At 38.9% G+C, this 14,073-nt stretch overlaps 1 protein-coding gene across 7 annotated transcripts in view; it reads left to right on the top strand.

Moving 5' to 3' along the window:
• ACTN2 (actinin alpha 2) overlaps positions 1 to 14,073 on the top strand; it is a 69,592-nt gene that overhangs the window by 53,601 nt on the left and 1,918 nt on the right. For 3 of the 7 annotated variants that reach the window (XM_009905604.2, XM_054162282.1, XM_054162283.1), the window contains exons 13-20: positions 640 to 748; positions 1,574 to 1,714; positions 2,418 to 2,600; positions 3,648 to 3,782; positions 4,261 to 4,440; positions 4,786 to 4,932; positions 10,810 to 10,887; positions 12,996 to 13,154. In XM_009905604.2, coding sequence (XP_009903906.2) covers positions 640 to 748; positions 1,574 to 1,714; positions 2,418 to 2,600; positions 3,648 to 3,782; positions 4,261 to 4,440; positions 4,786 to 4,932; positions 10,810 to 10,887; positions 12,996 to 13,154 — 1,132 coding nt within the window. Of the gene's footprint in view, positions 1 to 639; positions 749 to 1,573; positions 1,715 to 2,417; positions 2,601 to 3,647; positions 3,783 to 4,260; positions 4,441 to 4,785; positions 4,933 to 10,809; positions 10,888 to 12,013; positions 12,080 to 12,995; positions 13,155 to 14,073 lie in introns of all 7 variants that reach the window. The other 4 variants (XM_009905533.2, XM_009905458.2, XM_054162284.1 and 1 more) reach the window with 2 other exon arrangements.

Genomic DNA, 14,073 nt, shown 5'->3' on the forward strand with positions numbered 1-14,073 from the left:
ATGGGTCTGGAGATGGCTGTTCTCTGAACCAGCCAGTTCTAGAGTATAGCTCTCTGAGGAGATCCTGAAGAGGAAGATGAAAATTGTTCTTTGTGCCCCAGATATGAGCAGCCCCTGTTAGTATTATCAGGCCTGTGAAAAAGAGATTATGCTTTAAATGCAACTTGGTGACTGTTTCTCAAGCTAGTTTCAGAGCATATGAAGCTGGAACTGATAATTGGGTTATTTTAAACCAAATGTATATTTCAGGCCAATTAATTTAAAACTGTACCAATCTTCAAAAACTTGACTAGGCTGAAGCATTCTGGTTTTCAGGAGATCAAACTGCTTGTGTCACAGGAGTAGATGAGACAAAGCTGGTCAGACATTTTAATTATCTGTGATACCTGGGTGCCATAGATGGATTTTTGATTTTTCTCACAACAGAGGAGGCTGATCCTATGGAGGTTCCTGTGCTGTGCTTCCTGAAATGCTGAATGTCTAGATCACATGTGCCTATACTGCAAGTCTTGCTTACCTGGAGGAGAAATATTGCAAAAAAGAGGGGAGGAGTTACTGAGGGCCAGTGGAAGACTCTGGACAATGTAACTGCTTGTGTCTATCAGAAAGTCACACAGTTTTGTCTTCACTCTTTCTTAGTGAACTGGACTACCATGATGCTGCAAGTGTCAATGATAGATGCCAAAAGATATGTGACCAATGGGACAGCCTGGGAACACTTACTCAGAAAAGGAGAGAGGCACTGGAGGTAAACCATTTAACAGTGAGCTGTAGCTCAGATGGGCCAGTGAGGGGAATATACCATTCGTTTCAGATCTGAAAACAGTCACTGAGCATTCACTTTGGAAGCTAAAGAGCAGTAAACCCTTTCCTCACATCTCCGTTTTATTTTGGCATGGCTTCATTTGCAAGCAGACTGAACTTCTCAGGGTAGACTTGACAGCACTCAGCTGCCAAGAACAGTACTAAAGCAGTAACAAATGGTATGTGATTTATAGCATTATTCTTTGGGAATTTGATGTCTAGCAAGATAACAAAAAACATAAGAAGCTTACATTTTCATACTTGCTTTAGATTAATCAGGGTAATAGCCAGCACTGAGTTAGTTTTCTTGGTAGTAAATATTCCAAAGCACTGAAGTAGTTTCCAAAACCATGTTTCTTAAGAAGAGAAGAAGCCACACACATGTATACCAAGGTGAAAACTGTATGACCAACTCCTCCTTTTTATCCTTATAAAAAAATTACTAAAGCAAGATTAGCACATTTTAATTGATGTGTAGATAGATGAATCTATCCAAACCCAAAAATAGTATCAGTAGAGAAAAGTAGTTTTTACCTGTTATCCTTCAAAAACATGTAGTCCATTTAACATGTTGGATATGAGAGTATCTTCACCACAGTCAGTGAGTCTGCATTGAGTGGGAATGCTTAAAGCAGGTGGTGAAATCAGTCAGCAATAAAGTCAATTGCTTTTGAAAAGATGAGGCATGACTTTGTGCATGGGTGGGTATGTGTGGGGAGCTAGGTCTTGCCCTAGTAACAAAGGAATGTACCTTTCCTAACCTCTACAGAGAACGGAGAAATTGCTTGAAACAATTGATCAGCTTCACCTGGAGTTTGCCAAAAGGGCTGCTCCTTTCAACAACTGGATGGAAGGTGCTATGGAAGACCTACAGGACATGTTTATTGTTCATAGCATAGAGGAAATCCAGGTAAATGTCGCCTGTTTTTTTTTGGCTTTCAGTCACAGGGGAATCAAGAAAGGAAGTTTTTTTTGTTCTTAGAGAGTAGAACACATGTAAAAAAAACCCACCCATAGTTGTCTTGACATTTTCTTGGTGGTAGACAATGTATGCTCTACTATAAATAGGGTTTTTCATTGATATGAAAGCATATTCTAGAGATCATAAAAGTAGCAACAGAGAAGAGAAGGCTTCGGGGAGACCTTATAACTACATTTCTATATCTGAAGGCGACCTACAGGCTGTTTAGAAGGGCTTGTAGTGATAGGGTATGAGGCAGTGGTCTTAAACTGGAGCAGGGTAGATTTTGGTTAAAGATAAGGAGGAAGTTCTTTACAATGACAGTGGTAAAATACTGCAACAGGTTGCTCAGGGTGCGGTTGAGGTGCCATCACTGGAGACATGCAAGATCAGAGCTGATGTGGCTCTGGGCAGCCTGATCTAGTTGGAGGTGTCCCTGCTCACTGCAGGGTTGTTGGGCAATATGACCTTTGAGGATCCCTTGCAACCCAATGCAATCTGTGAATCTGTGAGCGTTTCATTAATGTATCTACATGTGCTATTTCCTCTCTGTACATGTTGACAGGGTGTTGGAGAGGCTGAGAGAGGATCTTGCAGGTGTTGAGCCATACATGAAAGTGTTCACGCTTTTCCTCTCTGTTTCTGATTTTAGAGTTTAATCTCTGCACATGATCAGTTTAAAGCTACTTTGCCAGAGGCAGATGGTGAAAGACAGGCCATACTGTCAATCCAGAACGAAGTTGAAAAAGTTATTCAGAGTTACAGCATGAGAGTAAGCGCAAGTAATCCTTACAGCACTGTTACTGTGGAAGAGATTCGTAGCAAGTGGGAAAAGGTAACGTATGCTAAATACATAAAAGACAGTGGAACATACCATTCTAGTTTAAGAATACTGAAAATATTCAGAGTACATTACAATGCATCTGTGAATTATTTGTGATCATCAGATGCCACAATGAACTTTCTACAATATCTTATGCCCTTACAATAGTCTTGCTTCACAATGTGCTGTTACTCGGTATTACTTAACGTCCTTTTTGGCTTTTTGGCAGAGCAAAAGAAGCATGTGTTTGGGCTAGTGCAGAGTTGGTGGCCAGCTGATGGGCTAGGGGGTGCCATCAAAAGAACAGAAGAGAAGATGACTCTTCTTTTTTTCTGTACAAAACGTGTCTCTTCTACCCAGCTGCTGCTTTTCATTAATGTTGTACAAAAATTAGCATCTTTGGGACAACTAATGTTGTGTCCAATTAGACTGAAATTGGCAAGTACCTTAAATTACTTCTAAAAATTGCTAGGGAGGGATTAAAGAGAGGCTTTTAGAGAAAACACACAAACGTTATTTCACTAGGAACCGAGATACAATATGTCAAAAGTAAATCATTGCACAGAATGTGTGAAATCACTGAATTCATACATTTAGACAGACAAGAATACACCCTCAATGGGTTTTAAAAACCAAGCAATAAGGACTAATTTCAGAATATCCCAGCGCAATCCAGAAGGGTAAGACAAAAAAGTATTTGCAGCATATTAGAGACCTTCAGGTATACAGGATGAATAGCATATGTCTCATATATCTTGTTGTAATGGCTGTACTTGAATAAAATGCTTTCCACTGACTGTTCTTAGAACAGTTACTTAGAGATTGAAAAATCACCTGTGTTTCAAAACAAAAACAAAGCTATTGCTCTAATAGCAGTTCAAGTTAAATAATTGTCTGGAACTTAAATCCAGACGGAGGTCAGGTTTTTTCCTCTGTCCATGTCAGTTTCTCTGGTCACACTGCCCAAGTAAATATATTAACTGTAGATGTGTTTGTTCCATTTGTTTTAAAACTATTCATTGGTGCCTGCTTACACTGAGTGCTTTCCCACTGTAACAGGTGAAGCAGCTGGTGCCTCAGAGGGATCAGTCCTTGCAGGAGGAACTAGCCCGGCAGCATGCCAATGAGCGCCTACGTCGCCAGTTTGCTGCTCAGGCCAATGTCATTGGGCCATGGATCCAGACCAAGATGGAGGTGAGTGTCAAACCTTCACACAGAAGCTGATGAACAAAGTGGTTTGTAATCATTTTATCTCTGCTTTATACACACACAGCAATCTCCTTGATATTTCACCAGCTGTTTTATCCAGAGATTTTGGCACCTTTTAAGAGGATTTTTTAAACTGTGAAAGCTTGTAAAAGTTGTTTCTTGGTGGTGAGCTGAGATACAGCTTTGAAAAATTGCTCACTAAATAATTACAGTTTAGCTTCTGTTCTCTATGAAGGAAAGATGCCAGGATCACTGGGGTCACTGTACTAATTACAGAAATAGACGTCCTGCATTTCTTCTGAAATGTGTTTTCTACAAAATTCCTTGTCTGCCCTGTATGAAGGTTTTATTACTGTTGCTTCTTAGTATGAAAATGTTACAGTTTTATGTGAAAGTTGGTCAAATTAGCAAATCTAAAGCTTAATTTTGTGGGGTGGGGGTCTGTTTTTGTTTCTTTCAACAGGAAATTGCCCGCAGCTCAATTGAAATGACAGGGCCTTTAGAGGACCAGATGAATCAGCTGAAGCAATATGAACACAATATCATTAATTATAAACACAACATTGACAAACTGGAAGGAGATCATCAGCTTATACAAGAAGCCCTGGTGTTTGACAACAAGCACACCAATTATACTATGGAGGTAGTCATTTATTCCCTTTTGTACTTGTTTATTTTGCCCTCTTCTGCCATATAACTACTGTCCCTCATCTGAAGAGACTACAAAAGAGGATGGAATTTGGCAGACTTTCTGATAATCTCACAAGACTTGTTTTGTTTCCATTTATTTTTACGTGTAATGAAGTAACTGTTACATATTTTCCTGAGGGTGTTTTGTATTTTTAACGATCCTTGGTCATAATACTGAGTTGGTGGTATGGAAAAGGTATCACAAATATTTAGAGATTATTTTTTGCTTATCATAGTTGTTATAGTCTTAGAAAAATGTATTTGATACTTTATTAAATCAGGTTTTTCTTTCTCATAGCACATCCGTGTCGGATGGGAGCTCCTACTTACCACCATTGCTCGAACTATCAATGAGGTTGAGACTCAGATCCTCACCAGAGATGCCAAGGGTATCACCCAGGAGCAAATGAATGACTTCAGAGCATCATTCAATCATTTTGACAGGGTACAGTACTCCTGTTTGGGTTTTTTTTCTCGGTTAGCAATGTTTATTGTTCCCAAAAGAAATGTTCTTCTCGTTCCACATGTAAGCCTTTTTTAAAAAACTGCAAATGCAGTGCCAGTAGGCTCTTTTTAAAACATTCCTTAAGGAATCATAGCATTGTATGGATATGTTAAAGATTGAGTTTTACTCTTTAAACGTAATGCAAAATTATAGTTCTGCTAATATGGTTGAGTATTTGTTTAAATAATAGGCAGAACTGGATAAGTCTCTGTGTTTTGGAAGATGACATGCACCTTTATTTTGAGGCAGTGCAGCATGCTCTACGTACTTGCCAGCAGCTACCATTTCATTGAATTTAGCTATAATCTCTACAGGTTGTTTTTTTGTTTGTGCGTTTATTTTGTTTTGTTTTGTTTAAAATTCGAATCACAACTTGTCCCCCTAGAAGCAGATTTGTAGGGAATGTAGCTGGTGCACTGATAGCTCTTGAGGACAATCCTTTATTTTTCTGGTTCTATATGGAAAATAAGAAGCTGTTTTTTTCAGGTATCTAATCATGGATGATAAAAAAGTAGGAATTAAAATAATATCATGAAGAAATTTAACTCATTGTTTGAGTTACACAATATTCATGGATATTTATGAATAGACACAATAGAAAACTACACACAGAAAGGGATCTGACACTCCCAGTTGGGGAATAATCTGCACATAAGTTAGCTCTGCTGGCACTGTGCTCACAGGAACCCATCTTCACAACAAAGTTCACATTTCAAATGCTTAAAAAAGATTACCATCAAGCAGCACCAGCAAGCTGTCTTTTTCCCAGTACATATTTGTGTAGTTAGCAGACTGTGCTTAACCCCCTACAGTTATCACATGAGTGGGCTTCTCCAGATCATTTTGGGCTATAGCAAAATACTCCTTTCTTTTCACTGCTTGTCCAACTTGACTCAAAATGGCTACCCAGACCTGGACTTATACTTGATGTGCATTGGATGCCGACAGTTGCAGTTTGGTAAATATTCTTTAGAATATCCATAATTGTTTAGAAAGAAAAGCAGAATTGCCAGGTCTCTGCTTTCTGAAGAAACACACAAGCATAGTATGGTTAGCTACACAGAAACCAGGAACAGAAAATCACAGAAAATCTTAATTTTTAAGGAAGCAGAAGATAGCTTCACAGAAGCAGAGACAAATTTCCTGGGGCGGAAGGAGGTATCATACTAAATGGCTTCCCAATATACTGGAGCAGAGAATTGAGCTATTAAAAACAGACTTGAGTCCCAGGCCTGGATAAATTACACACCAGTATTTGAGACCAAATTAAGGGAAACCAGCTACTTCGATCAAAGATTGGATGGCTCTCTAAAGATAAGGAAGCAAGGTGACTGAACCCTAGTGTACCTTACACTAGAAGGCCATTTCTGGCATCCCTTATCTTTGTAGTTTATGGGTGAGTTCTCTGGCAAGCCTGTGTCATGGCTGGTTCAGTGGCTGAGGAGATACGGACATCTCTTGATGCCTCAGTAGGTTTCAAAGGGAGAAGTTAAATCCTACACCAGCCAACCCTATTGTTACAGATCTTTAGATTTTGCAGATACAGCAAGACTTTGAGAATAAGGACTTGGGAAAGGTTGTGTTGGCCTGGAAGAGGGCACTCATGTCACACTGTTGCAGGCAGATTGGAGATGAGCTGTGACAACATGCAACTTAAGTGCTTCCCAGCTCTGAGGACCTTGCCTATCCCTTGTGTCCTTTTTTACCAAGTTATAATGGCTTCAGGTAGTGTCCATTCTGCCTTTATTTCTGTTGCAGGAAGCCTGAGTGTTCAGGTCAGAAGCTGAAGGAGACAGATACTTCATCAGTTTCTATGGCCTCAACAACCTGGGCCTGGAGGGCAAATTCACATGCAGATCTTACCTTCTGCCATGACATATATATGTCTGAAGGCCTTAAAAAGGAGGTCTGGAAGGATAATGTTAAGGGAAGGACCATTTTGCATATGTGAACCCTTATATCAGACATGGGAAATCAGTCTAGGTAGATTTTTGCACTGACAGAGTGCAACAATTAGTAGCACAATGCAAGCTAAAGAAATGAAGAAAGTGAGATCTAAAGCCACTCAATCATTAACACAGGCTTTCTGCATGGGACTGGAGAAGCTTATACTGACTAAATTACACTGTAATTTGATGGGCAGATGTGACTCCATCTACACAGACTAGGAGACATTGAACAAACATGCTTGAGAGAAGCAGGCATTTTTCCTGTGTCCTTGCATATTCAAATATTTAGTGTTGGTGAATAAAGGGTCCTTCAGAGTACACAAAATAATGAAGATTCTAGATTTGGAATTTAGATAGAGATGGCAGTAAAGGTTTCTTTTATGGTCTTGATCACCTTAAAGAGAAATGCAGATGAAACTGGATCATCTGAGCCTAAGCACTAACATAAAAAATACTGGCTTATCCATGTCAGATGGAATTAGCAGTATATGTAAGAATTTTGTTGTGCTTAGCAACATTTCTGAATACCTGCCATAGCTGAAAAAAATACACCAAAAGAAATGGACTGCTGTTGACAATGCTGAACAGCCAGAAGAGATTAAGAAACTTAATACTCTCCCTGGTGAGTGGGCTTTAAATACCTAAGCATAAAAGAATCATTTATGCATGCTGTACTTCTGGCTTCTGTGGCATTTCTCCATTTTAAGATACATCTTAATGTTTGACTCTTGGTGTGTGTTGAGAATGTTAGCAAAGTGCAAATACACAGAGTAGCTCCCTTAACCCATTTCAAATAATGTATTTTAAAACTTAAAAACTTTCTGTGGAGTGCTTCTAGAAACATTTTTTACTTATAATAGGACCCCCTAACTTCCTCACAAGGAAGAATATATGAAAAATGAAATATCTCACAGTTCATAATCCATCATGGGTCTTAATTCTGGAATTGTTAGTCTTTTGAAAAAGAGTTAAATAATTGGGTGAAGCCATTTAAAATGTCTTGAATATGTGAAAGGAAATTGTCCAGTATTTTACAAGGCTTTTGGGGGGGCACTGCATGTGCTTGGCTCTCAAACTGCAGTAAGTGGGTACCGTGCTTACATGAATTACAAATGCAGGAAGAATTTGTGTTTCTTTCAGTGCATCTACCAGTTGGAGATATGCTAAGATAGCAAGTGTTAGAAGTCACCCTTCTTGAAGGCCAAATGGTAAATAGGTTAACTCCCTTGGGACAAGGGGGCAGCCCTCTGGGCTCCTGCATTTCCAACAGGCGTGTACGCATGCTGGTACCCCAGTGGTTATTCCTGATGGTGCTACTTACCCACTACTCCTTGCTGGAGGCTGTGCCAGAAGGCACAGTCTAGTTGTAGGTATAAATATAAATCTTTAGCAGTTCTGGTATGTTACCTTCCTTTATGTGACTACACAGAGAGAAAAAGAGAAAGTGGGACACAATGTAGGGATCACAGAAGCAGTTCAGAAGTGCTTGGAATGGTGTATAGCTGACTTAAGGTGTGCACAGACTGGGACACCAACAGAGATACCTTGTCAGTCACTGATTTTGATGTCTTTTTATGCAGGGATTTTTTTTTTCCCCTTAATTCACTGCATTTAGTAAATTTTAAATAAGATTATAAAATATGTGATTAAATATCTGCAGCTGCTCTGCATGTAACATCCTAATGCCTGTTAACATATTCTTCTATTGATTTTTGTGCACCATGCAGATTTTAAGTAGGAACTTTGCATGCAGGGTGATAGCATCATGCCACCCTAATATTTTACTAACAGGAAAGCAGTATCTCTCTGTTCAAAGGAGCAAGTCAGTTAGCATTCAGGAAACTGAAGGACATATTTAAGAATACATTACTTTGACTCAGAAGCTCAATTGTTTTGTAGGGCTAGATATAAATCACAAAGAGGAAGGAATAGATTTCTGAGGACTAATAATGAGATCTTAGTGGTTTTCTTTGTATTGTCAGGATTTTATGAACAAAGTTACTCACATTATTAAAAAATAATAATTTCAGTGATTAATGGTCTCCAAACAACAAAAATAAATACAAAGAACCATTTTGCAATGAGAAAGCCCTTGCATGGGCTTGATAAATTGCAATATACCATTGTATTCCATGAAAGTCTGATACACTGCAAAGGCAAAGATATCTTTTTTTAGGCTGTATATAATGCAAATTAAAAATTAATGGTTGTGGGAATGTGAGAACCTGCTACAGCATAGTCCAAATATTTGGACTCTCACTGAGAAATAACAGTTGTGAGCTCCAGTAAAATCATTGTACTCCTCTCCTAAAGAGAATGGATTCTTGGTCACTCTCACTCCGTTCTGACATTTGCTACCTATTGCATAACTGCCGTGTTATGTACTGGTGAGGGAGTTCATGCACATGCTGACCACCCACCCTTATAGTGTAATCAGGTACCTGATAGTGCTGTACCGACACCTGGTAGAGGAAGTGGAGGGACAGAGTTTGGCTCTTAGCTCCTGTTTTTATATAATACTTGTTTGCAGTCACACATTAAAATCTCTGGCTTTAGAAATAAAGTAAAATGAGCTGATTCACTTCACTGCTGTAGCCTGTCTTCAGGATGATTTTTGAGAGTTTTAAGCTAGACTAGATTAACATTTTCAGAATGATAAAATAAACCGTTTGGAAATGCTTTATAGCAAGAATTAGCCTATAAAATGGAAATATTAAAGGAAACTAACTCACTTCAATGCGATTATGGCGTTTGACTAAATGCTGCCACAGGTTTGCATCTTTGCATTGACTTCCCGCTGCTATTTTTCATCTTCCCTTTATGTAGCTGGTGGGGGTTGATGCAGATGGAGTCAATATAATAACAGCAGGATATGTCAAGAGTGCATGCTGTTCTGAAGCTAATAAAGCACCACTTCATTCTATGAATATAATAAATATTCCCAGTGCCTTTTGTAAAACTCCTATAATTTTAGTTATGCATAACTATACGAAAATTTTCAGAAAGAAATTATTCCTCTAGCAGGCAAATGCATAGCAGACAGAAATCCTTGGATCTTCTCCACATTGTCAGTCTGTAAAATCAGTCAGGGTAATAATTTTTCTTCTGAGAACATCTCTTTAATCGTGTTCATGTTAACTCAGTCTGGAATACACCTCTGACAGGACACATTTTGTGCAAACAGGAAGATGAGGATGAGGCAGTCTGTCTTTTAAGAAGTTAATGGGAATTTCTTGACCTGCAAAAGGAAAAATGTATTAGGTCAAAAGAGTGATTCAGTTTGATGTGGTCTTACTAAGGAGCAATTTCACCCAGAGTTCAGTGGGGCTTTTTTAAAGTCAGTTTTCAAAGCAAAGCCTTACTGTGTAGGTTATGAAAGAAGACAGATAACGGAAAATAATTTGACACTTGCGAATGTATTTTTTGATCGAGACAAGAAATCAATTGTTTTGTACTTCTCTCTTTTGAGATACGCATATTCAGTACTTAAGTAATATTATCAAATCAAGAGTTAAGTAACAACAAATGGGGAAAAAATGTCCAGTGATCTGAAGGAAGCAAATGGGAGTTCAAGCTGCCTTATCAGCAAAAATGTTAGAAAAGCACCTGTAGAGGAAGCACAGTTTTAACTTTGTAGTTGAAGGACCCTCTTCCATTCAGAGAAAACCTAAAGCATGAAACTGCAAAAGTGGTGCACTTTTTAGGAAATTCATTGCAGAATGTTGACAGTGTATTTCCATGAACTTCTGTAAAAATATGGCTACTCATACAAGAACAGAAATTTCTTTACTAACCAACTAACCTGATTTGTGATTTTTCTTTGTTTCCTTTCACCTTCCCAAATGCATGACCTGTGATGGGATGCTAGGATGAATCTGATAATCTGAATTCTGATGAATTTAAAGCCTGCCTCATCAGTCTAGGACAGGTTGGAAATGACCTGCAGGTAGAGGAAATTGATATTGTTCTGTTTTCGGATAGTCAAATATAATGTAACAACCAAAGAGACTGTGGATTTAAATTCCAGTGTTTTGATCATAATGCTTTGAAAAGATCCTGCCTCTGGGAACACAACTGGATTAGATGGACTGTCAGCATCACTTTCTATGCATTTGTCAAAGTTTTTTCAGGTTGTTTCTTTTACTTGGCTTGAGGCATTTTATGGGGAGCTCCTATGATTCTTGTATTCAGGCTATTTTTTTTTTTGCTAATTTTCCTTTCCTTGGGCTCAATACAAGCTCTCTACTGCTCTCTCCTCATTTAGGATGACACAATTCTCTCCAAACTACTACACTGTATCACAACACAGAACAAATTATTGTTTACCTTCTGACTGTCATGCCATTTCATGTTTACTCATCTTTGAGTCAGGAATGCCACAGGTGTGATACTGCCTGGAAAATGAGAAACCTCCTTTTATACAAGGTCTTCAACTGACCTCCTTCTAAGTCTTGCAGGTCTCATCCTTGAAGCCAGTATGCACATCTGATGCTATCGCTCTGCTCTAGTCCAGATCTTGACAGCCTGCAGACAGAAGGAAAATCCCTGTACCTGTTTCCTGTATGTCAGCAGGCAGCTCTCACAGTGTGCCTTAGCTTTGGAGTGGAGTATTTGAAAGTCAGTGATACACTATTTTCAGACTGGTTTTAAGAATACATTTTAGACGCTGGCTCATCCCATGCACAACCTTTCAAAGACATTTTGTATCAGGGACACAGCTTGAGCATTTCCAGTTTGACTAGTTTAGTAACAAACTTTTCTCCTTCCCCTTTGTCTTCTCTGTGTTCTTTGTATTCTTGTCTCATTCACCTCCTCTTCTCCCTTATCTCTCCCCTGACCTTTCCTGATGTTACTTTCTGTGGTGAAAATGTCTGTTTCCTGTCTGTAATATGTTAGTTGCTTCTTTCTCCTTTGAAATGTGATGATTCTGGTAACCCACTTGGGCAACATCAATGAATACTGTTAACACTGGATCCAATATGCCAATGGTCTCAACTCACCATCTCTCTGGAAACTACCTGGGATTCTTCAAACCTTCATTTTTATATTCCTTATGTTGTTTTGGTCAATAGAGGAAGAATGGATTGATGGACCACGATGATTTCAGAGCTTGCTTAATTTCAATGGGTTATGATTTGGTATGACTTTTAAGAAATTATGGCAATTGATTGTGCATACAGCTTATAACATTAACCACAGCAACACTAAAGCTTATTGAAGTTGACAGAATACTACTAATACATTTTACACTAGTGATGCTAATTTGTTGTTTCTTTGCTTTTTCTCTATTTTCAAATGGTTAGAAGGGAAGTAAAAATTAAAACTAGACACTTTAAAACCATATTCTGTGGTCCTCTGAAGTGCTCTTTGAACTAACTAAACCTTAAAAGTTGAAATTAACAGTTCTTAAATTGTATTTTTTTTTTCTTTTTTCCTTTTTTATCTGCATGAGAAAGAATGAGTTTGATGCTGTTTAATTCTCATAAACCAGGCTTTGAGGGTTGCATTTTCTTTCCTTCACTTACTTATTCTGAATATTTATCTCCAAATTCACCCTTTTTAGTGGGGCAAAAAGGTTTAGCCATAATTGAACCATCCTGTACTGGGCATGACATTTTCAGAACTGTTTCCCTTATTTATTAGTTCTGTGGGTCTGTGAGTATTGCTTCTCAGGCTACTGTGTCACCACAGTACCTAAATTACAGTGGTTTAGGGACAGAATGTAAAATGAATTGTTAAGTTAAAACAAGTTACATAGGTGTTGTGGGAGGGCAGGAGGGGGGAAAAGTTGCAGAAGGTTAATTGAAAGGTATATACTATGCATTTAGGACAAAGAATACATGTTGCAAAAGCACAGAGTCCTTGTACAAAAAAGAGAGGTGGGCATTTAAAATCCCAAATTTGACTGGCTTTGACAGTTAACGTTCTTAAGTCAGGAAGATGCTTTAAGATGCTTTTAAGAGTTTGTAATCACTGGTCCCTGCTAGTTCATAAGAGACATGTGCAACTCGTATTACAGTGACCATTTTTGTTTTGGTTTGGATTCTGTGAAAGGGTGAAGCTGAGTTTGCCCGAATCATGTCTCTGGTTGACCCCAATGGGCAAGGAACCGTCACTTTCCAGTCCTTCATTGACTTCATGACCAGAGAAACAGCAGACACAGACACAGCTGAGCAAGTCATAGCTTCCTTCAGAATCCTGGCTTCAGATAAGGTCAGTCATCATCCTGCTGGCTGCAAAGATTCAACAGCTCTCCTATTTAGCCTTTCTTTGCTGAAAGTCTTATACGAGCCTTTTAGTAATAGTGAAGCTTTGTTTTCAGTTTGTAAGATTTCAGAGAAAGCACTTGCCTTTTCTTCTTGTTTGGAACCAAGACTCGGCTGAAATTAGTGCAGAATTCAAGGCTTAGTCTGTGTACCCTCATATCATAAAGAGCCAACATAGAAATTAGGTATCTTGGACAAGAGTTAGACACTTTGTTAGTATAATGGATATATTCAGTAATTTTTTTTTCAGTATCACTAAGGTTGGAAGAGACCTCAAAGATCATCGAGTCCAACCTGTCACTACTGCCCACTGCAGGCTTGAACTCACAACCTTCCCATTAAGGGTCTTATATGCTACCAACTGAGCCACTATTGATGTACAATTGTACATCAGATTGTTTTTGCACAACAGCTTTGATTAGAGAGGAATCCTACAGATCCCTAGAGATCTCCTGTTATTTGGATGTTCCAATGCAGAGTTAGACCCTCTGGAACACAGCCTAGGTCTGCTGCAATTGTGTGCCAATGGCATGACCTTACAGTTCATCCAACACGGTGATGCAGTGTGGTATACCCCTGTCCTAGGAGGAGTCAGAGGAGGAGGCCTCTTCTAGTTAATGAATTGGTGGAGGAAGCTCCTGAATGTGGCATGCTTTCCTCTCCACAACCAGACCCACTTGTGTATGAGTGTTGTATGAAGATGAAGGGGAGTATAATGGCAACACAAGAGCTTCTGGAGCAGTCAGGGTCATAAACAGTGCTGCTAGGGAGCTAATCCTGTGCTGTGGAGAAAAGAGAGATCACAGCTGTATAGGTCTCTTTGCCCAGGCTCACTCTATTGATTTTCTCATTCTGGCTGTTTGTAT

This window comes from Dryobates pubescens, chromosome 6 (assembly GCF_014839835.1).
Source record: "Dryobates pubescens isolate bDryPub1 chromosome 6, bDryPub1.pri, whole genome shotgun sequence".
Classification (NCBI taxonomy): Eukaryota; Metazoa; Chordata; class Aves; order Piciformes; family Picidae; genus Dryobates; species Dryobates pubescens.